Below are 25152 nucleotides of genomic sequence, written 5' to 3' on the forward strand. Positions count from 1 at the left end.
AATATTAACACGTTGGTGTTGACTATCCATATGAATAAGGGAAATGGGTCAAATTGACTACTTAATTCAATTGTTTTTATCATGGCGCCACAAAATGGATGTCTGATAGCAGCAATTCAATTGTTTATTTGTTGGCACCCAGCAGCCACGGAGGACACATTTTTCCTCACAGCCTCCTGAGGAGCGAGAAAGAATATGTGCAAACTCGGCACTTTGGGCAACCAAACTCCCAGAGCAGTTTAGATGGGTTTAGCCAGTGTACACGGCTAGACCCTGTCTGTTTGGGCGCGACACATGTGATATGCACGTGCGCCCAAACACCTCAATAGTAACAATTGTTATGGTGTCTAAACACGTTTACATGGGAAAAACAGATGCCCAAAACAATTGGATTACCCCCATCTTTTTATCCCTGTACAGTAGAGTATTACACATCTGCACCATGTACCTTGCTGATAACAGCTATAATCACCGCCATACAGTAATCACACCACCATACAGTAATCACCACACCGCCATACAGTAATCACACTGCCATACAGTAATCACCACACCGCCATACAGTAATCACTACACAGCCATACATGAATCACACCGCCATATAGTAATCGCCACACCGCCATACAGTAATCACATCGCCATACAGTAATCACACCGCCACACAGTAATCGCCACACTGCCATACAGTAATCACCTCACCACCATACAGTAATCGCCACACAGTAATTGCCATATCCCTATACCGTAATCGCCACGCCATACAGTACTCACCACACCACCATACAGTAATCACCACACTGCCATACAGTAATCACTACAACAGCGGAGCCAGATTGATTCATGAGGAATAGTATAAAATAAGAAGTAAGTATTTACTGCAATCCACCAAATATGTTTATTTTATAGATTTTATGATTTCATTGTGATATTTTATTGAATTATTAAAATAAATTAGCACAATACAGTAGCCTATAACATGATACATACTATGCTTACTGATGTTTATTTTTTTGGTAAAATATTCTCATACACACAATGTACCACCTGAATATCTCCACTTACTCAGGACATGGAAATGGCTTCTCACCTGTGTGACTTCTCTGATGTCTAACAACAGAGGATTTTTCTCTAAAACATTTCCCACACTCAGAGCATGGAAATGGCCTCTCACCTGTGTGACTTCTCTGATGTCTAACAACAGAGGATTTTTCTCTAAAACATTTCCCACACTCATAGCATGGATACGGTTGATCACCTGTATGATATCTCTGATGACTAACAACAGATGATTTATCTGCAAAACATTTCCCACACTCAGGACATGGAAATGGTTTCTCACCCGTATGACTTCTCTGATGTCTAGCAAGACCTGATTTGTCTCTAAAACATTTCCCACACTCAGAACATGGAAATAGCTTCTCACCTGTATGACTTCTCTGATGTCTAACAAGAGCTGATTTGACTATAAAACATTTCTCACACTCAGAACATGGAAATGGTTTCTCTCCTGTGTGTTTTCTCTGATGTGTAACAAGAGATGTTTTATTTCTAAAATTATCCCCACAGTCAGAACATGGAAGTGGCTTCTCACCTGTGTGAGTTCTCTGATGTTTAACAAGATCTGATTTCCATATAAAACATTTCCCACACTCAGAACATGGAAATGGCTTCTCACCGGTGTGACTTCTCTGATGAGTAACAAGATGTGATTTCCGTGTAAAACATTTCCCACACTCAGGACATGGAAATGGGCGCTCACCTGGCTGATGGGTAATAACCTGTGTGTCCTGTGTAAAACATTTGGCATCTACAGTAGAGGGTAACTCTGTATCTACTGTAAGAGCTGTAACAGATGCACCAATATCAGAGTTATCAGGAGAAGATTCCCCAGGATCAGAGGGACCAGGTGACATATCTGCACGGTGATGTGCCGCATGTATAACTGGGGTAAGAGGGATTTCTTCTGAAGATTCTTGGGTGACATATTTTTCTTCTATTTGACCATCTGGCAATAGAATCAGATGATCCTCAGAGACATTCCAGCTGCTACATCCACCTGTGGGAATAAATTCAGATCAAAACCAAATAAACATAGGCAGAGAGATGAACATACCTAGGAACAGGAAAAGCACAAGCAAAACTCTAACAGCTATGTGTGCCAATGCTAGGACCATGTGAGTAGCCCTAGGGTCATACAGAATGGCCGCAGGAACTGAGACGCTGACGCCATGTTTTCTTGTAATGACTCTGACCGCGCTGGGACCGGAGACGACTGTGACTTGGCTGGGACTGGAGATGACTGTGACTGGGCTGGGACTGGAGAGGACTGTGACGGGACTGGAGAGGACTGTGACTGGGCTGGGACTGGAGAGGACTGTGATCGGACTGGAGAGGACTGTGACTGGGCTGGGACTGGAGAGGACTGTGACTGGGATGGGACTGGAGAGGACTGTGACTGGGATGGGACTGGAGAGGACTGTGACTGGGATGGGACTGGAGAGGACTGTGACTGGGATGGGACTGGAGAGGACAGTGACTGGGCAGGGACTGGAGAGGACTGTGACTGGGCAGGGACTGGAGAGGACTGTGACTGGGTAGGGACTGGAGAGGACTGTGACTGGGCTGGGACTGGAGAGGACTGTGACTGGGCTGGGACTGGAGAGGACTGTGACTGGGCTGGGACTGGAGAGGACTGTGACTGGAGAGGACTGACTGGGCTGGGACTGGAGAGGACTGGGCAGGGACTGGAGAGGACTGTGACTGGGCTGGGACTGGAGAGGACTGTGACTGGGCTGGGACTGGAGAGGACTGTGACTGGGCAGGGACTGGAGAGGACTGTGACTGGGCAGGGACTGGAGAGGACTGTGACTGGGCAGGGACTGGAGAGGACTGTGACTGGGCAGGGACTGGAGAGGACTGTGACTGGGCAGGGACTGGAGAGGACTGTGACTGGGCAGGGACTGGAGAGGACTGTGACTGGGCTGGGACTGGAGAGGACTGTGACTGGAGAGGACTGTGACTGGGCTGGGACTGGAGAGGACTGTGACTGGGCTGGGACTGGAGAGGACTGTGCTGGGACTGGAGATTACTGTGACTGGGCTGAGACTGGTGATGCCTCTGACTGGGCTGGGACTGGAGAGGACTGTGACTGGGCTGAGACCGGTGATGCCTCTGACTGGGCTGGGACTGGAGAGGACTGTGACTGGGCTAGGACTGGAGAGGACTGTGACTGGGCTGGGACTGGAGAGGACTGTGACTGTAGAGGACTGACTGGGCTGGGACTGGAGAGGACTGTGACTGGAGAGGACTGACTGGGCTGGGACTGGAGAGGACTGTGACTGCGCTGGGACTGGAGATGACTGTGACTGGGCTGAGACTGGTGATGCCTCTCACAGGGTTGGAGATGACTGTGACTGGGCTGAGACCAGTGATGCCTCTGACTGGGCTGGGACTGGAGAGGACTGTGACTGGAGAGGACTGACTGGGCTGAGACTGGAGAGAACTTACAAATTTTTCAATGCTGTGCGAATGTTACATTTAGAAACCTTATATTGTGTCAGTGTTAAATTGTTACATGTTTGCCATGTTGAGCTAGTGATAAATTGCTACAGGTTTTTATAAGTCTGGTGTAGGAGACATAGGGAAGGATTTTTAAGTAAATAAAAAAACTTTTTTAATAGAGTCTGTGAGCGCTGTCTGTATTTGTATGTGTTCTTTGGTATTTAGTTTGAAAGGGTAGAGAAGTCCCTTTTACTGCAGTGAGCGGCACACAGACTGACATATTAGAATTGAATTTAAATTAATTGTATATTAAGCCATTTTAATAGCGCCAGGGGGTACACTTGTACATTTTTTTCTGTGACTGGAGATGACTGTGACAGGGCTAGGACTGGAGATGACTGTGACTGGGCTGGGACTGGAGATGACTGTGACTGGGCTGGGACTGGAGATGACTGTGACTGGGCTGGGACTGGAGATGACTGTGACTGGGCTGGGACTGGAGATGACTGTGACTGGGCTGGGACTGGAGATGACTGGGCTGGGACTGGAGGTGACTGTGACTGGACTGGAGATGACTGTGATTGGGCCGGGACTGGAGATGACTGTGACCGGGAAGGGACTGGAGATGACTGTGACTGGACAACACAGAGCAGGAAAGAGAATGTCCAGGTGAATGAGCTTTGGATAATTAGCAGGAGGATAACCTGCAGTATGTGAGAACAGGATCACACTAATGTATCTGTAATCAGTGACGTGCAGGTGGGGCAGCTCTAGGCTGAGACACAGGTAATAGCAGGAGCTAGGAACACGGAGACTTAGCTAAGTAGATGTACAAGATTCTCAGGGATAATCTGTAGCTTGGAAAGCGTAGCAGCCCTGATACTTGCACACAGGAAAGTCCAGCAATACCGAGACACTGACATATCACTAGGAATTGCAGACTTGCTCCTAAACAGGAGCCATGTTTTCAGCAATGTGACTTATTGCTCTGGTAGTGAGTAAATGGACAGGAAAGGTTTACATAGGAGCTGCAGGTCACAGATTGGCTGTCAGAGTCAGCTGAGGCATGCAGCACTCTGACTGGAGGACATGCAGTCAGCTAACAAGATCCATCATGTGTGCGGCCGATATGAACAATCTCGTTCACTAATGGACGAGAAATTGTTCATATCGCTCAGTGTGTAGGTGTGTGATTAGTGTGTGAGGAGCACACCTGTCACACTGCTCTCACACAGGACACGGCTGGCTGTACGAAGCAGCAGCTGGCTGGACGGAGCGGAGTGGATCGGCTGGCTGGACGGAGCGGAGTGGGAGAGGCAGGCTGGACGGAGCAGGGCGGGAGAAGCAGGCTGGATGGAGCGGGAGAAGCAGGCAGGCTGGACGGGGCGGGAGAGGCAGGCTGGACGGATCGGGAGAAGCAGGCTGGACGGAGCGGGGCGGGAGAAGCAGGCAGGACGGAGAGGGGCGGGAGAAGCAGGCAGGACGGAGAGGGGCGGGAGAAGCAGGCAGGACGGAGAGGGGCGGGAGAAGCAGGCTGGACTGAGTGGGGTGGGAGAAGCAGGCTGGACTGAGTGGGGTGGGAGAAGCAGGCTGGACGGAGCGGGCGGGAGAAGCAGGCTGGACTGAGCGGGGCGGGAGAAGCAGGCTGGACGGAGAGAGGCGGGAGAAGCAGGCTGGACGGAGCGGGGCGGGAGAAGCAGGCTGGATGGAGCGGTGGGGCAGTGAGGTGTGGGGAGTGTCCGGGGAGTGTCAATCCAGTCAGTATCGGTCATGTCGTCGAAAACCCATACACACTGAACGAGTGGGCAAACGACATGATCACGATGGTCGTTAACGATGCGCGAGACGATATTGAGCATACACCCTAGAAGACATTTTGAAAGATATTGTTCAGAAAGGGGTTTCTAGTGTGTATGGGACTTTACTCTCTCTGCACATGTTACATCTGCCCCACCTGCAGTGGTACATGGATTTGCCCAGTTGCTTGCTTTTTTGCTTTACTTGCAAAATCAGAATCAGGCCCAGAGTCCTCAACATACTAGTATCCCGACACTGAGATTTGGAGTTTAAAGTTATCAAGAAAGTACTGAGAAATTAGCCTGGAGTTCCGGCACATTTATGGGAAGGGTCCTCTCCCAAGAAACTAAGGGCCTGCCAATGTTCAGATCAGATAGTCGCCGCCCAGCCAGAGTAAATACCCGCCCCGTGTAAGTCTGCATATGCCATGCGAAAAGCTTTACAAACGCCGGTCAGCTGCAAATCCTACTCCTACAGTGCAATAGAATCAGGCTGATCGGGCGACTGGGAACGCCTGTGTTTTTACGGACACTCCCATAAAACGAAAGTTACCACCTCCAAACGCCCGTTTCCTGTTAGTCCACTTGCGTACGCCTAGCTATCAAAACAGACGCTGGGTTCTTTCACAGTTTGGCCTCACGCGTGCGCACTATGATCCGTACACATGTGCAGTCGTTCGATAATCGTCCGCCTATCGCACAACAGCGATAAAGTCTATATTAGGCCTTAAACCCCTTAGAACAGAAGAACCCCAGTTCCCCAGGCCCAGAGACTGCCGTCCATAGTCACCAGAAGACAGTCACACACTGTAAAGAAGAGACCATGGCAGAGATGTCTGGAATTCAGCCACCAAATAAGGGAGAAATGAGCCTGAGGTGAGAGAAAATGACCTAGGACAGCTGGACATGTGACCCTTCCCATTTGGGTATCAGATATATCTGAAGATCCCTAAAGTAGAACCTTCCGAATTCAACCGCTCTCAGAGGACACAAGTTTTCCCAACAGACGCATGTACTGATGGATCAAAGCTGCCTCTTCCACATGACCAAGTAAATGAAAGCCTGAATGACCTCCATCTTTTCCTGAGACAGAAAGACTCTATTTAGGGAGATGTGGGTTCAAGAGGGTCATCCTCTGCTATAATCCAACCATGAAATATTAACACCAGATAGGTCAGAAGAACATAGGACTGAAGAATCTCTGAGGAAGGAGACTTGATAAGCTCCATTGTACTAATGTAAGGGAATCAGAATTAGACTGGTCAGATCTCTTGGCTTGTACCATGCACTAATATCATGTGAAGAGTAGGCCAAGAGACTAATAGAGGCTAATGCTCCAGAGCCAATGTCTGACTCAAATGTCTTCTGACTCCCCCACTGGGCAGAAACATTTCCCTCATTGGTTTGTACCGACAGAGGAGGGTGTAGGATAAGAGACTGTTATAGTCACTGAGCAAGGAGAATATGGGACTCTGTTCTGCAGTAAGTGTTTATTACTCACCTGTGCTGGTATATGTAGGGATCTCCTCCTCCTTACACTGCTGATCACCCCTCACATACGTCTCTTCTTCTCCCTCTATATCTTCTGCCTTTATATCAATCACATACGTCTCTTTTTCTCCCTCTATATCTTCTGCCTTTATATCAGTCACATACATCTCTTCTTCTCCCTCTGTCTCTTCCGCCTTTATATCAGTCACAGACGTCTCTTCTTCTCCCTCTGTATCTTCAGCCAGATCTTCACTCTAAATAAACCATAAAATAAGGTGTGATTTTATTGGAAAATAAGATTTTACTTACCGGTAAATCTATTTCTCGTAGTCCGTAGTGGATGCTGGGGACTCCGTAAGGACCATGGGGAATAGACGGGCTCCGCAGGAGACATGGGCACTTTAAGAAAGAATTTGTATTCTGGTGTGCTCTGGCTCCTCCCTCTATGTCCCTCCTCCAGACCTCAGTTAAAGAAACTGTGCCCGGAAGAGCTGACAGTACAAGGAAAGGATTTTGGGAATCCAGGGTAAGACTCATACCAGCCACACCAATCACACCGTATAACTTGTGATAACTTTACCCAGTTAACAGTATGAACAATAACAGAGCATCAGATAAACCCTGATGCAACTATAACATAACCCTTATTTAAGCAATAACTATATACAAGTATTGCAGAAGAAGTCCGCACTTGGGACGGGCGCCCAGCATCCACTACGGACTACGAGAAATAGATTTACCGGTAAGTAAAATCTTATTTTCTCTAACGTCCTAGTGGATGCTGGGGACTCCGTAAGGACCATGGGGATTATACCAAAGCTCCCAAACGGGCGGGAGAGTGCGGATGACTCTGCAGCACTGATTGAGCAAACGATAGGTCCTCCTCAGCCAGGGTATCAAACTTGTAGAACCTTGCAAACGTGTTTGAACCTGACCAAGTAGCAGCTCGGCATAGTTGTAATGCTGAGACCCCTCGGGCAGCCGCCCAAAAAGAGCCCACCTTTCTAGTGGAATGGGCTTTCACTGATTTTGGCTGTGGAAATCCAGCCACAGAATGAGCCTGCTGGATCGTGTTACAGATCCAGCGAGCAATAGTCTGCTTTGAAGCAGGAGCACCAAGCTTGTTAGATGCATACAGGACAAACAGTGACTCCGTTTTCCTGACTCTAGCCGTTCTGGCTACATAAATTTTCAAAGCCCTGACTACATCTAGTAACTTGGAATCCTCCAAATCACGAGTAGCCACAGGCACCACAATAGGTTGGTTCATATGAAAGGATGAGACCACTTTTGGCAGAAATTGTGGACGTGTCCTCAATTCCGCTCTATCCATATGGAAAACCAGATATGGGCTTTTATGAGACAAAGCCGCTAATTCCGACACGCGCTTAGCCGACGGCAAGGCTAATAGCATGACCACCTTCCACGTGAGATATTTCAACTCCACTGTTTTAAGTGGTTCAAACCAGTGCGATTTCAGGAAACTTAACACCACGTTAAGATCCCAAGGTGCCACTGGAGGCACAAAAGGAGGCTGAATATGCAGCACTCCCTTCACAAACGTCTGAACTTCTGGCAGAGAAGCCAACTCCTTTTGAAAGAAAATGAAAAGGGCCAAAAGCTGGACCTTAATTGAGCCTAACTTCAGGCCCAAATCCACTCCCGACTGAAGGAAGTGAAGGAACCGGCCCAGCTGAAACTCCTCCGTAGGAGCATTGCTGGCCTCACACCAAGAAACATATTTTCGCCATATCCGGTGATAATGTTTAGCTGTCACGTCCTTCCTAGCCTTTATCAGCGTAGGAATGACCTCCTCCGGAATACCCTTTTCTGCTAGGATCCGGCGTTCAACCACCATGCCGTCAAACGCAGCCGCGGTAAGTCTTGGAAGAGACAGGGTCCCTGTTGCAACAGGTCCTGTCTTAGAGGAAGAGGCCACGGATCTTCTGTGAGCAATTCTTGCAGATCTGGATACCAAGTCCTTCGTGGCCAATCTGGAACAATGAGAATTGTTCTTACTCCTCTTTTTCTTATTATCCTCAGTACCTTGGGTATGAGAGGAAGAGGAGGAAATACATAGACCGACTGGAACACCCACGGTGTCACCAAGGCGTCTACAGCTACCGCCTGAGGGTCCCTTGACCTGGCGCAATAGCTCTGTAGCTTTTTGTTGAGGCGTGACGCCATCATGTCTATCTGTGGCAGTTCCCACCGACTTGTAATCTGTGTGAAGACTTCTTGATGAAGTCCCCACTCTCCCGGGTGTAGGTCGTGTCTGCTGAGGAAGTCTGCTTCCCAGTTGTCCACTCCCGGGATGAACACTGCTGACAGTGCGCTTACGTGAGTCTCCGCCCAGCGAAGAATCCTGGTGGCTTCCGCCATCGCCACTCTGCTCCTTGTGCCGCCTTGGCAGTTTACATGAGCCACTGCGGTTATGTTGTCTGACTGAATCAGAACCGGTTGGTCGCGAAGTAGGGACTCCGCTTGACGTAGGGCGTTGTATATGGCCTTTAGTTCCAGGATGTTGATGTGAAGGCAAGTCTCCTGACTTGACCACAGGCCTTGGAAATTTCTTCCCTGTGTGACTGCCCCCCACCCCCGGAGGCTTGCATCTGTGGTCACCAGGACCCAGTGCTGAATGCCGAATCTGCGGCCCTCTAGAAGGTGAGCACTCTGCAGCCACCACAGGAGAGACACCCTGGCCCTGGGGGATATGGTGATTAACCGATGCATCTGAAGATGTGATCCGGACCATTTGTCCAGGAGATCCCATTGAAAGGTCCTCGCATGGAACCTGCCGAATGGAATGGCCTCGTATGATGCCACAATCTTTCCCAGGACTCGTGTGCAGTGATGCACCGACACCTTTTTTGGTTTTAACAGGTCTCTGACCAGTGTCATGAGTTCCTGAGCCTTCTCCCTCGGGAGATAAACCTTCCTCTGGTCTGTGTCCAGAATCATACCCAGGAAAGGGAGACGAGTCGTAGGAATCAACTGCGACTTTGGGATATTTAGAATCCAGCCGTGCTGTCCTAACACCTCCAGAGAGCGTGCTACGCTGATCAGTAACTGATCTCTTGACCTCGCTTTTATGAGGAGATCGTCCAAGTATGGGATAATTGTGACCCCTTGCTTCCGCAGGAGTACCATCATTTCTGCCATTACCTTGGTGAATATTCTCGGTGCCGTGGAGAGACCAAACGGCAACGTCTGAAATTGGTAATGACAATCCTGTACCACAAATCTGAGGTACGCCTGATGAGGCGGATAAATGGGAACATGAAGGTATGCATCCTTTATGTCCAGAGACACCATAAAATCCCCCTCTTCCAGGCTTGCAATGACCGCTCTGAGCGATTCCATCTTGAACTTGAACCTTTGCAGGTATATGTTCAGGGATTTTAAATTCAATATGGGTCTGACCGAACCGTCCAGTTTCGGTACTACAAACATGGTCGAATAATAACCCTTTCCTTGTTGAAGGAGGGGAACTTTGACCACCACCTGTTGAAGATACAATTTGTGAATTGCCGCTAACACTATTTCCCTCTCTAAGGGGGAAGCTGGCAGGGCCGATTTTAGGTAACGGTGAGGGGGCATCTCTTCGAATTCCAGCTTGTATCCCTGAGACACAATTTCTATTGCCCAGGGATCCAACCGGCAGTGAACCCACATGTGGCTGAAGTTTCGGAGACGCGCCCCCACCGGCCTAGCTCCGCCTGTGGAGCCCCAGCGTCATGCGGTGGATTTAGTGGAAGCCGGGAGGACTTCTGTTCTTGGGAACTAGCTGCGTTGTGCAGTTTTCTTCCTCTGTCCCTGCCCCTGGCAAGAAAGGACGCACCTCGGACTTTCTTGCCTCTTTGTGATCGAAAAGGACTGCATTTGGTAATACGGTGCTTTCTTAGGCTGTGAGGAAACATATGGCCAAAAATTTAACTTTCCAGCAGTAGCTGTGGAGACCAGGTCCAAGAGACCCTCCCCAAACAATTCCTCACCCTTGTAAGGTAAAACCTCCATGTGCCTTTTTGAGTCGGCATCTCCTGTCCATTGCCGAGTCCACAGGACCCTTCTGGCAGAAATCGACATTGCATTTATTCTAGAGCCCAGTAGGCTAATGTCTCTTTGAGCATCTCTCATATACAGGACAGCGTCTTTTATATGCCCCAGGGTCATTAATATAGTATCCTTGTCTAAGGTATCCAGTTCCTCAGATAAGGTATCAGTCCATGCCGCTACTGCACTACATACCCAGGCCGATGCGATCGCTGGCCTGAGTAAGGTACCTGAATGTGTATAAATGGACTGCAGGGTACCCTCCTGCTTTCTATCCGCAGCATCTTTGAGGGTGGCCGTATCCTGTGACGGCAGGGCTACCCTCTTGGATAAGCGTGTTAAAGCTTTGTCCACCCTAGGGGAAGATTCCCAGCGTAACCTGTCTGTTGGCGGGAAAGGATACGCCATAAGCATCCGTTTGGAAATATGCAGTTTTTTATCTGGAGATTCCCAAGCCTTTTCACATAACTCATTTAGCTCATGTGAAGGGGGAAAGGTCACCACCTGCCTTTTTTCCCCGTACATATGAACCCTCTTGTCAGGGACTGGGGTTTCCTCTGTGATGTGCAACACATCCTTAATTGCTATAATCATATAATGGATGGCTTTAGCCAATTTAGGCTGTAACTTTGCATCATCGTAATCGACACTGGAGTCAGAATCCATGTCGGTATCTGTGTCAACAATTTGGGATAGTGGGCGCTTCTGAGAGCCTGACGGCCTCTGCGACATAGGATCAGGCACGGGTTGAGACCCTGACTGTCCTGAGGCTTCTGCTTTGTCTAACCTTTTATGTAAGGAATTAACATTATCATTTAAAACCTTCCACATATCCATCCAATCAGGTGTCGGCGCCTTCGGCGGAGACACCTCATTCATTTGCTCCCGCTCTGTTTCCACATAGCCTTCCTCGTCAAACATGTCGACACAAGCGTACCGACACACCACACACACAGGGGATGCTCTTTTTTGAAGACAGTTCCACCACAAGGCCCTTTGGAGAGACAGAGAGAGAGTATGCCAGCACACACCCCAGCGCTATAAAACCCAGGAATCACACAGTAACTTAGTGTTAACCCAGTAGCCGTTGTAATAATGATTTTTGCGCCTAATTATGTGCCCCCCCTCTCTTTTTCACCCTCTTCTACCGTGTATCTGCAGGGGAGAGCCTGGGGAGCTTCCTCTCAGCGGAGCTGTGGAGAAAAAATGGCGCTGGTGAGTGCTGAGGAAGAAGCCCTGCCCCCTCAGCGGCGGGCTTCTGTCCCGCGTTTTTATACAATATTATGGCGGGGGCTCATACATATATACAGTGCCCAACTGTATATATGTCTACTTTTTGCCAAGAGGTCCTAATTGCTGCCCAGGGCGCCCCCCCCCCTGCAGTGACCGGAGTATGTGGGTGTAGTGTGGGAGCAATGGCGCACAGCTGCAGTGCTGTGCGCTACCTCAGTGAAGACTGGAGTCTTCTGCCGCCGATTTCGAAGTCTTCTTGCTTCTTTCACCGGCTTCGGTCTTCCGGCTCTGCGAGGGGGACGGCGGCGCGGCTCCGGGATCGGACGACAAAGGGTGAGATCCTGTGTACGATCCCTCTGGAGCTAATGGTGTCCAGTAGCCTAAGAAGCAGGACCTATCTTCAGTGAGTAGGGCTGCTTCTCTCCCCTCAGTCCCACGATGCAGGGAGTCTGTTGCCAGCAGAGCTCCCTGAAAATAAAAAACCTAACAAAATACTTTCTTATAGCAAGCTCAGGAGAGCTCACTAAACAGCACCCAGCTCGTCCGGGCACAGATTCAAACTGAGGTCTGGAGGAGGGACATAGAGGGAGGAGCCAGAGCACACCAGAATACAAATTCTTTCTTAAAGTGCCCTGTCTCCTGCGGAGCCCGTCTATTCCCTATGGTCCTTACGGAGTCCCCAGCATCCACTAGGACTTTAGAGAAATAAACAGTATAATATTACTGTATTAGACACATCCTCTACAGATCATATAGTGACAGTCTCTTTGGTATATGGGTGAGACCCTAAATCCCACCTACCTGATCCTCCTGTGGGGTCCTGTGATTCTCCTCTGTACAATCCTGGGAATACAGAGGACGGGTACATCTCTCTGGGGTATCTCTGTTACTGGGCCCATCTGTAGGAGACGCACAGTGACTGAGTACAGTGTATATATGTGATTATCAGGTGATGTGTGTATATAGGGGGCCCCCATACCTGCTCTCCCCTGTACAATACATGACAGTCTCCTCTTACCCAGTGATGTGAGGGGCCGGTGATTCTCCATCATCACGTCCTTGTACAGACCCCTGTGTTCCTCTATATACTCCCCCTCCTGCATGGAGACATAGACAGCGACATCCTGAAACCTTATAGGAACCTGACACACACAGTGATACAGTCATCACACAAACACATCCCCTGGTGTGACTGTATAATGTCCCATTCCCTACAGTCACCTCTCCAGTCATCACCCAGACACATCCCCTGGTGTTACTGTATAATGCCCCAATCCCAGCAGTCACCTCTCCAGTCATCACCCAGACACATCCCCTGGCGTTACTGTATAATGTCCCATTCCCAGCAGTCACCTCTCCAGTCATCACCCAGACACATCCCCTGGTGTTACTGTATAATGTACCATTCCCAGCAGTCACCTCTCCAGTCATCGCCCAGACGCATCCCCTGGTGTTACTGTATAATGTCCCATTTACCAGGAGTAACCTCTCCAGTCATCGCCCAGACACATCCCCTGGTGTTACTGTATAAGGTCCCATTACCAGGAGAATCCTCTCCAGTCTTCGCCCAGACACATCCCCTGGTGTTACTGTATAATGTCCCATTCCAGCAGTCACCTCTCCAGTCATCACCCAGACACGTCCCCTGGTGTTACTGTATAATGTCCCATTCCCAGCAGTCACCTCTCCAGTCACCACCCAGAAACGTCCCCTGGTGTCACTGTATAATGCCCCATTCCCAGCAATCACCACCCAGACACGTGCCCTAGTGTTACTGTATAATGTCCCTTTCCCAGCAGTCACCTCTCCAGTCATCACCCAGACACATCCCCTGGTGTTACTGTATAATGCCCCATTCCCAGCAGTCATCTCTCCAGTCATCACCCAGACACATCCCCTGGTGTTACTGTATAATGTCCCGTTCCCAGCAGTCACTTCTCCAGTCTTCACCCAGACACATCCCCTGGTGTTACTGTATAATGTCCGATTCCCAGCAGTCACCTCTCCAGTCATCACCCAGACACTTCCCCTGGTGTTACTGTATAATGCCTCATTCCCAGCAGTCACCTCTCCAGTCATCACCCAGACACATCCCCTGCTGTTACTGTATAATGTCCCATTCCCAGCAGTCACCTCTCCAGTCATCACCCAGACACATCCCCTGGTGTTACTGTATAATGCCCCATTCCCAGCAGTCATCTCTCCAGTCATCACCCAGACACATCCCCTGGTGTTACTGTATAGTTTTACTGTATAATGCCCCATTCCCAGCAGTCACCTCTCCAGTCATCACCCAGACACATCCCCTGCTGTTACTGTATAATGTCCCATTCCCAGCAGTCACCTCTCCAGTCATCACCCGGACACGTCCCCTGGTGTTACTGTATAATGCCTCATTCCCAGGAGTCACCTCTCCAGTCATCACCCAGACACATCCCCTGCTGTTACTGTATAATGTCCCATTCCCAGCAGTCACCTCTCCAGTCATCACCCAGACACATCCCCTGGTGTTACTGTATAATGCCCCATTCCCAGCAGTCACCTCTCCAGTCATCACCCAGACACGTCCCCTGGTGTTACTGTATAATGCCCCATTCCCAGCAGTCACCTCTCCAGTCATCACCCAGACACATCCCCCGGTGTTACTGTATAATGCCCCATTCCCAGCAGTCACCTCTCCAGTCAGCAGCTGAATGATCTTGTTGGTGAGTTCCAGGATCTTCTGGTCACTGTGTCTCTCATGTATCAGTGAGTGAAGTGGAGACACCGTGATGGAGCTCTGGGAACTGCTCAGTCCTCCTGACACACTTACTGGATGTCTTCTTCACTACTATGTAATCCTGTGTATTGGGGGAACTGTTCATTAAAAAGTCAAAATGGAGCTCCCCAAGTGATGTCACTGTGACACTCCCATATCCCCTCACTTCCCCAGTAATGTCCCTATATTATTACTATAGATATAAGTGATGTCACTGTGACACTCCGAGATCCCCTCACCTCCCCAGTCATGTCCCTGTATTATTACTATAGATATAAGTGATGTCACTGTGACACTCCGAGATCCCCTCGCCTCCCCAGTCATGTCCCTGTATTATTACTATAGATATAAGTGATGTCACTGTGACACTCCCATATCCTCTCACCTCCCCAGTCATGTACATGTATTATTACTATAGATATAAGTAATGTCACTGTGATGCTCCCAGATTCCCTGACCTCCCCAGTCATGTCCCTGTATTATTACTATAAATAGAAGTGATCTCATAGTGACACTTCCAGATCCCCTCACCTCCCCAGTCATGTCTCTGTATTATTACTATAGATATAAGTGATGTTACTGTGACACTCCCTGATCCCCTCGCCTCCCCAGTCATGTCCCTGTATTATTACTATAGATATAAGTGATGTCACTGTGACGCTCCCAGATCCCCTCAGATTCCAGATACTATTTAGTCGCACAACAGGCCGCACCCCCTGTATAAATAGGATTTTCTCGTAGTCCGTAGAGGATGCTGGGGTCCACATCAGTACCATGGGGTATAGACGGGTCCACCAGGAGCCATTGGCACTTTAACAGTTTGAAAGTGTGGGCTGGCTCCTCCATCTATGCCCCTCCTACCAGACTCAGTCTAGAAACTGTGCCCGAGGAGACGGACATCTTCGAGAGAAGGATTATACACAGATAGTGGTGAGATTCGTACCAGCTCACACATACAAGGCACGCCAAGCCAATGAATCTTGAACATTCAGCAACTGCTGAAACAGTACTTACCAAGTAACAATGCAGTACTCAACTAAAACGAAGTGGTACTGAACCAAATAACATTTTCAGGAAAACTAAGCGCTGGTCGAGTGCCCAGCATCCTCTACGGACTACGAAAAAAGGATTTACCAGTAGGTAACCAAAATCCTTATTTTCTCTTACGTCCTAGAGGATGCTGGGGTCCACATTAGTACCATGGGGATGTACTAAAGCTCCCAGAACGGGAGGGAGAGCGTGGAGGCTCCTGCAGAACTGATTGACTGAATTTCAGATCATCAGAGGACAAAGTGTCGTACTTGTAAAACTTTGCAAACGTGTTCGACCCAGACCAAGTTGCCGCTCTGCAAAGTTGTACTGCCGAGACACCCCTGGCAGCCGCCCAGGAAAACCCCACCTTACGAGTACAGTGGGTCGTAACAGATTTTGGACACGGCAGTCCTGCCGTAGAATAAGAATGCTGGATGGTGAACCTGATCCAGCGAGAGATCGTCTGCTTAGAAGCAGGACACCCAATCCTCTTGGGATCATATAGGACAAACAGAGAGTCCGACTTTCTGTGACGAGAAGTTCTCTTCACATATATCTTCAGAGCCCTTACAACATCCAAGGACTTTGATGTAATTGAAGAGTCAGTAGCCACTGGCACCACAATAGGTTGGTTGATCTGAAATGCCGATACAACCTTCGGAAGAAACTGCTGACGTGTCCGGAGCTCAGCTCTATCTTCGTGGAAGATCAAGTAAGGGCTTTTACAATATAAAGCCCCCAGCTCGGACACACGTCTAGCAGAAGCTAAGGCCAACAACGTGACAGCCTTCCATGTACGAAACTTGACCTCTAACTCCTGTAGGGGCTCAAACCAATCCAACTGGAGGAACTGCAACACCACATTAAGGTCCCAGGGCGCCGTAGGCGGTACAAAGGGAGGTTGGATATGCAGAACTCCCTTCAAAAAGGTCTGAACCTCAGGGAGGGCAGCCAATTGTTTCTGAAAGAAAATGGATAGGGCCGAAATCTGGACCTTTACAGATCCCAACCTCAGGCCCATATCCACTCCTGCTTGCAGGAATAAGAGGAAACGTCCCAGTTGAAACTCCACCGTAGGAAACTTCTTGAATTCACACCAAGAGCCATATTTCTTCCAAATACGATGGTAATGTTTAGATGTTACCCCTTTCCTAGCCTGTATGAGGGTAGGAATAACCTTCTTCGGAATACCCTTTCGAACAAGTATCAGGCGCTCAACTTTCATGCCGTCAAACGTAGCCACGGTAAGTCTTGATAGGCGAACGGCCCCTTCTGCAGCAGGTCCTCCCGAAGAGGAAGAGGCCTCGGATCTTCTTGCAGTAGATTCAGAAGGTCCGCGTACCAAGCCCTTCTTGGTCAGTCTGGGGCAATGAGGATCGCTTGAACCTTTGTTCTTATGAGCTTTAGGATTCTTGGGATGAGTGGGAGTGGTGGAAACACGTACACTGACCGGAACACCCAGGGAGACACCAGGGCGTCCACTGCCACTGCCTGTGGGTCCCTCGACCTGGAACAATAACGCTGAAGCTTTTTGTTGAGACGAGAGGCCATCGTGGCTATTTGGGGCAAACCCCAAAGGTCTGTTATTTCCGTGAACACCTCCGGATGGAGACCCCACTCCCCTGGATGGAGATGTGTCTGCCGAGGAAGACTGCTTCCCAGTTGTCTACTCCCGGAATGATGATGGCTGACAGCGCCAACGCGTGCTTTTCTGTCCAGAGGAGTATTCTTGTCAAGGGTGGTCTTCAGGTTGCCAGGCTCCCGGCGACCACCATACCAGCGCCGGAATCATGACTGCTGGCATACCGACATCTTTTCTCCCTCTTGGGGGTCAACGAACCCCTGAAGGGAGAATAGATCGCACCACCGTGCCCGAAGCGTGGCGAGAGCAGCGAGACCACAAGGGGCTCATTTGCGCTCGCCAAGCTGACAGTATGCCGGCAGTCGGGATTCCGGCGCCGGTATGCTGGTCGCCGGGACCCCGACCGCCGACAAACCATACTACACCCTCTTGTCACCTCTTACATTGCCGCTCTGCTCTTCGTTGCACTGTGTTGGTTTATGTAAGCCACTGTTGTTACGTTGTCCGACTGCACTTGAATGGCCCGATTTCTTAGAAGAAGGGCCGCTTGAAGAAGCTCGTTGTAGACGGCTCTTAGTTCCAGGATGTTGATGGGCAGGCCGGCTTCCAGGCTTGACCACCGTCCTTGGAAGGTTACTCCTTGAGTGACCGCTCACCAGCCCCGAAGGCTCGCATCCGTGGTTAGCAGGACCCAGTCCTGAATCCCGAACCTGCGGCCCTACAGAAGGTGAGGCAATTGGAGCCACCAGAGGAGTGAAATCCTTGCCTTTGGGGGACAAACAAATTCTCTGGTGCATGTGGAGATGAGATCCCAACCACTTGTCCAGAAGATCTAGTTGGAAGGTCCGAGCGTGGAACCTCCCGCACTGGAGAGCCTCGTAAGAGGCCACCATCTTTCCCAATAGGCGAATGCATTGATGAACCGACACCCAGGCTGGCTTCAGGACATCCCGGACCATAGTTTGTATCACCAACACCTTTTCCTGCGGAAGAAACACCTTTTGCACTTCCGTGTCCAGGATCATTCCCAGAAAGGACATCCTCTGGGTTGGTTCCAAATGTGACTTTGGAAGGTTCAGAATCCAACCATGACTCCTGAGGAGGCGTGTTGTGAGAACAATGGAATGCAGCAGCTTCTCCTTGGACGATGCCTTTATCAGCAGATCGTTCAGATATGGAATGATGGGGGTAATTCCAAGTTGATCGCAGCAGGAAATTTTTTAGCAGTTGGGCAAAACCATGTGCACTGCAGGGGAGGCAGATATAACATGTGCAGAGAGAGTTAGATTTGGGTGGGTTATTTTGAACACACCCCACCCAAATCTAACTCTCTCTGCACATGTTATATCTGCCTCCCCTGCAGTGCACATGGTTTTGCCCAACTGCTAAAAAATTTCCTGCTGCGATCAACTTGGAATTACCTCCGATGTTCACACCCTGTTTGCGGAGGATAACCATCATTTCTGCCATCACCTTGGTAAACACCCTTGGTGCTGTGGAAAGGCCAAATGGCAGGGCCTGGAACTGGAAATAACAGTCCAGCAATGCGAAACGGAGATAAGCCTGATGCGGCAGCCAGATCGGAATGTGAAGGTACGCATCCTTGATATCCAGGGATACCAGGAATTCCCCCTCTTCCAGACCTGATATCACCGCCCTGAGAGACTCCATCTTGAACTTGAACTCCTTTAGAAAGGGGTTCAATGATTTTAGGTTTAGAATGGGCCTGACCGAACCATCCGGTTTCGGTACCAGGAAAAGGTTTGAATAATAACCTTTGTTCTGCATGTGAGGTGGCACTGGCACAATGACCTGTGCCTCCACCAGCTTTTGGACATTGTCTTGTAGTACAGTGCTGTCTGCCAACAGAGTCGACAAGCCTAATTTGAAAAAGCGATGAGGGAGACTTTGAAATTCCAGCCTGTATCCCTGAGAAACAATATCTATCACCCAGGGATCCAGGCCGGACGATACCCAGACGTGACTTAAGTGTCTGAGTCTGGCTCCCACTGGCCCCATCTCCAGGCTGTGCAGTTCACCGTCATTCGGAGGACTTTGGTGTACCTGAAGCAGGCTTTTGTTCCTTGGAACCTGCAGCAGCAGGTTTCTAGGACTTAACTCGACCACCCCTAAAGAAGGTATTGGATGATCTGGCCTTTCTAGGCTTGTTAGACCGAAAGGACTGCGTTGAAGGTGAAGAGAAGGACTTCTTCGGAGCAGGTGCTGCTGACGGAAGAAACGGAGACTTACCCGCTGTAGCCGTGGATATCCACGCGTCTAGAGCTTCCCCAAAGAGAGCCTGACCTGTATAGGGTAGGGACTCCACACTTTACCTGGATTCCGCGACAGCCAACCACAGGCACAGCCACAGTCCCCGACGAGCTGAAACAGACATGGAAGATATTCCCGCAGCCATGGAACCCAGGTCTTTCTTGGATTCTACCATAAAACCTGCTGAATCATGTATGTTGCGTAAATATAATGCAACGTCATCCCTGTCCATCGTATCCAAATCCTCAAGTAAGGTAGCCGACCACTTTACTATAGCCTTTGCAATCCATGCAGTAGCAATAGTGGTACGTAATATGGCCCCTGAAGAAGTGTATATTGATTTAAGTGTGTTATTAATTTTTCGATCAGCCTGCTCCTTTAAGCCGGTAGATCCCAGAACAGGCAAAACCACCTTCTTTGAGAGTTTGGATACAGATGCGTCAACAATCGGCGGGTTTTCCCATTTTTTTCCTATCCTCCTCAAGGAAAGGAAATGCCACCAGCACCTTTTTAGGGACCTGGAATTTTCCCTCAGAGTTTACCCATGCCTTTTCAAACACAGTATTCAATTCCTTTGACGCAGGGAAGGTTAGCGAGGCTTTTTTTTAAATAATTTCTGTGAAAAAAGCCTCCACAACCAGCTCAGGTGTTGTATCATTAACATTCAACACATCCCTGATAGCCTCCATCAACAATTGCACCCCCTTTCCAAGAGATGCGGACCCCCGCAACACATCCCCATCACCGTCTGTAGTGTCAGAATCGGTATCAATGTCGTCTTGTGTGACATGCACAAGCGCACGTTTGTGGGGGTATATAGCGGGCGTCCTGAGGTACCAGAAACCGGCCATACTGCCATAAAGTTCTGTAATACCTGGGTTGCAGATTCATTACTAGCAACCCTGTGAGAAATCTGAGAAATCCAAGATTTGATAGAGGAAAACCACTCTGGTTCCCTTGTTGCTATCTGTGCTAAACCAGTGCTATCCTGATTACATGGAATGGGATCATCCTGGGAGGATAAATCCTCTGCAGCATATGATACCATGTCCCAGGACATAGCTAAAGGAGACCACCAAACACTACACACACACACACGTGGGGGCAGACAGAGTTTTTCCCCCCAAGAATGGCAAGAGAGACACAGAGATTGGAGCCAACCCACACACAGCGCTTTTAGCAAAGGGAGACCCCCTGTCAGCGCTGACTGTGCATCTTAATAGGACACACAGTCTTATTACAGCCTTCCCTCCCTTCTACAACCCCCTGGTACCGTGTACCGATAGCTGGAGTTGCTGTGGAGGGACCTGTGCCTCTGAGCCTCCCAGGAGCGCAGTTAATACTGCGCTCCCTCCCCGTTGCCGCCATCTTCACACCGGCCCCCTGCTTGCTAGGGGGGTCGGTGTCTCACTCACCACATCTTCAGCTCTGTAAGGGGTTGGCGGCATGCTGCTGGGGTGAGCGGTCCCCTGTGGCGGAGAACGATCCGACCCCTCTGGAGCTCAAATGTCCAGTCAGCGGAGACAGTGGCTCAGACCCCGCAGGGTAGACACTACTCCCCCCCTCAGTCCCTCGTTGCAGGCAGGCTGTTACCAGCAGCCTCCCTGTAAAATAAAAACCTCTAAAATAAACTTTACTAGAAAAACAATGTAAGCTCCCCTAGCTGTGACCGGCTCCACCTGGCACATTTTCTAAACTGAGTCTGGTAGGAGGGGCATAGAGGGAGGAGCCAGCCCACACTCTCAAACTCTTAAAAGTACCAACGGCTCCTGGTGGACCCGTCTATACCCCATGGTACTTAAGTGGACCCCAGCATCCTCTAGGACGTAAGAGAAATAATAACAATAACAGGACACCACAGGTTGACTCCCCTATATAAAATAAAAGGACACCACAGGCTGCTCCCCCTGTATAATAATAACAACAACAATAGGACAACACAGGCTGCACCCCCTGTATAATAATAATAATAATAATAATAACAACAACAACAATAGGACAACACAGGCTGCTCCCTCTGTATAATAATAATAGTAATAATAATAATAACAACAACAACAACAACAACAACAGGACACCATAGGCTGCTCCTCCTGTATAATAATAATAATAATAATAATAATAATAATAACAGGACACCATAGGCTGCTCCCCCTGTATAATAATAATAATAATAATAATAACAGGACACCATAGGCTGCTCCCCCTGTATAATAATAAGAACAGGACACCACAAGCCTCTCTAGCTGTATAGTAATAATAATAGGACAACAGTGGCCGCTCCCCCTGTATAATAATAATAATAATAATAATAATAATTTAAAAAAAAGGACACCACAAGTTACTCCTCCTGTATAATAATAACAACAACAACAACAACAACTGGACACCACAGGCTGCTCCCCCTGTATAATAATAGTAACAGGACACCACATGCTGCTCCCCCTGTATTATAATAATAATAATAATAATAATAATAGGACACCACAGGGTGCTCCCCCTGTGTAATAAAAACAGGACTCCACAGGCTGCTCCAACCGTAAAATAATAACAGAACAACACAGGCTGCTCCTCCTGTATTGTAATAATAATAATAATAATAATAATAACAAAAACAGGACACCACAGGCTGCTCTCCCTGTATAACAATAATAACAGGACACCACAAGCTACTCCTCCTGTATAATAATAACAACAACAACAACAACAACAACAATAGGACACCACAGGCTGCTCCTCCTGTATTATAATAATAATAATAATAATAATAATAATAATAATAACTGGACACCACAGGCTGCTCCTCCTGTATAATAATATCAACAGGACACCACAGGCTGCTCCTCCTGTATAATAATATCAACAGGACACCACAGGCTGCTCTTCCTGTATAATAATAACAAGAACAGGACACCACTGGCTGCTCCCCCTGTATAATAATAATAATAATAATAATAACAGGACACCACAGGCTGCTCCTCCTGTATAATAATAACAACAGGACACCACAGGCTGCTCCGCCTGTATAAGAATAATAATATATAGCACCCATTACCTGATGGTAGATGCTAGAATCAAGTGGGCTAAGGGACCTTTTCCCATGTCTCCGCTCTGCTCCTTCCCACCTAGAGACCCGGGTGTTATAGAGCACAGGGGGCGGGGATTAGGTCGGATGTAAGGGGATACGCGGAAGTGGAGTGGAACGCACAGGATGAATGAGTGATGGACCGCACGGTCCGGAAGTGAGCTGGAACGCGGAAGTAGGGTGGAACGCACAGAGCGGAAGTGGCGTGTCCCGGGCTCCGGAGGTGTACCGCTGCAGAGGGCTCCGGCCTGGGGTTCCCAGCTGTGTGTGTGGGAGATGATTAGTGATATAGGGGGCGGTATATGAGTGCAGGACCCCCCTCCCCCGCGGTGACTGCTCTGCATGGTAACCCCTTAGTGACCAGACTTCCTGTTACCATGGTAGTGAGTGTCCCCATAGTGTGTGTATGCTGGGAGGCCTATGGTGGCACTGTGCAACCAGCTACATTGTGTACAGCTGGTGATGTCCCCTGACAGGTAGTGATACCCCTGTTCTGTCTGTGTCATGTGCTCATTGCCCCTGTGCCCCCCTGTGTTACTGTCCTGTGCCCCCCTGTGTGCTACTGTCCTGTGCCCCCCTGTGTGTTACTGTCCTGTGCCCCCCTGTGTGCTACTGTCCTGTGTCCCCTGTGTTACTGTCCTGTGCCCCTTGGGTGTTACTGTTCTCTGCCTTAGTGTTACTATCCATTGCTGCTGTGCCTCCTTTGTGTTACTGCTCCAAGATGCTTGGCTCCCATGTGGTATTGTTCTGTACCGCCCTGTGTGTTACTATTCTGTGCCATTGTGCATTTTGTGTGCTACGGTCCAGTGCCGCTGTGTCTGCATTGTGTTACTGTCCTGTGCTGCAGTGCCCCCCTGTTTGTTGCTATCCTGTGCTGCTATGTCCCTCTTTGTTATTGTACTGTGCCCCCTGTATATTATTGTCTTGTGCCACTGTGCTTTTGTGTGTTACTGTCCTGTGTCGCTATGCCCCCCTGCGTGTTACTGTCATATAACGATGTGTCCACCTGTGTGTTACTGTCCTGTGCCCCTTGTGTGTTACTGTACTATGATGCTGTTCCCCCTGTGTGTTACTGACCTGCGCCCCTTGTGTATTACTATTCCATGCCACTGTACCATGTCTGTTACTGTCTTGTGCAGCTATGTACCCTGTGTATTACAGTCCTGTGCTGTTGTGCCTCCATTTGTGTTACTGTCTTGTGCCACTGTGCCCTCCTGTGTGTTATTGTCCAGTCCGCTTTGTCCCATGTGTTACTGTCCTTTTCGGCTGTGCCCTGCTTAGTGTTACTGTCCTTTGCTGCTGGCCCCCCCTGTGTGTTACTGTCCTGTGCCCCCTGTGTGTTACTGTCCTGTGCTGCTGGGCCCCCTGTGTGTTACTGTCCTGTGCTGCTGGGCCCCTTGTGTTACTGTCCTGTGCTGCTGGGCCCCTTGTGTTACTGTCCTGTGCCCCCTGTGTGTTACTGTCCTTTGCTGCTGGGCCCCTGTGTGTTACTGTCCTGTGCCCCCTGTGTGTTACTGTCCTGTGCTTCTGGGCCCCCTGTGTGTTACTGTCCTGTGCTGCTGTGCCCCCTGTGTGTTACTGTCCTGTGCCCCCTGTGTGTTACTGTCCTGTGCCCCCTGTGTGTTACTGTCCTGTGCCGCTGTAGAATGTAGTGTGCTAGATAATCCTGCAAAGGGAAGGGTGGGATATTTGTTCAGGGGCTGCTCAAGGATTAATAAAACAAAAAAATCTTGTTTATTAGTTATCACTTAGCTCTTGTTGAACATTTAGTACATTCCTCTCATGCAGCTGCTGTTACATCATGCCATGGCGCTGTGACGTGTAGGTGCACACGGTATTAGCCTGTGGGGTGTATGTGCTGTTACTGGCCACGTGAGAGGTAGACGGCTCCGCACAGCCCCAGTGATAGTGCTGCCAGGGCTGGTAATCTCACAGGGTCTCTCCTACAGCCCCAAACACCCCTCAGCCCCCCTGTGCAAGAGTAATATAGCGGAGAGATGTCATCCATATTGACGCCACACAGCGCACACCTTGACAACCCCCCCCCCCCCCCCCCATCCAGGTGACATACACATCGTTCTAAGTTAATTTTTTAAAAAAATCTCTTCCTCCCAGAGTTCTGCTTTCCCTCATAGCAGTCATTTGGCTAAACAGGAGGTGAGGATAATGGTGACGTCATTAGGCTGTTCCAGGTGTCTGTGTTAGTCTTGGTTGTTTTGCCAATTATGACCTCAGTAGGCTGGATACTTAATGTGATATAACCATGCGCCCCTCTCACTAGAGAGACATAGTGTGATGCTGTCCAGATGAGGGATATACAGTATAGATGTATATACCATGTTATAAAGGC

General features: G+C 49.2%; 1 protein-coding gene across 1 annotated transcript in view; it reads right to left on the minus strand.

Annotated features, from left to right (window-relative positions):
- Positions 1–476: 476 nt before the first annotated feature.
- The window catches only part of LOC135054495 (zinc finger protein 271-like), a 114023-nt gene continuing 89347 nt past the window's right edge, over positions 477–25152 (minus strand). Inside the window, exon 7 of the mRNA XM_063957611.1 lies at positions 477–1759. Within this exon, the coding sequence (XP_063813681.1) occupies positions 1059–1759 (701 nt within the window). The 3' untranslated portion in view covers positions 477–1058. The remainder of the gene's footprint in view (positions 1760–25152) is intronic.

The sequence above is a fragment of the Pseudophryne corroboree genome, chromosome 3, assembly GCF_028390025.1.
Source record: "Pseudophryne corroboree isolate aPseCor3 chromosome 3, aPseCor3.hap2, whole genome shotgun sequence".
Taxonomy (NCBI): Eukaryota; Metazoa; Chordata; class Amphibia; order Anura; family Myobatrachidae; genus Pseudophryne; species Pseudophryne corroboree.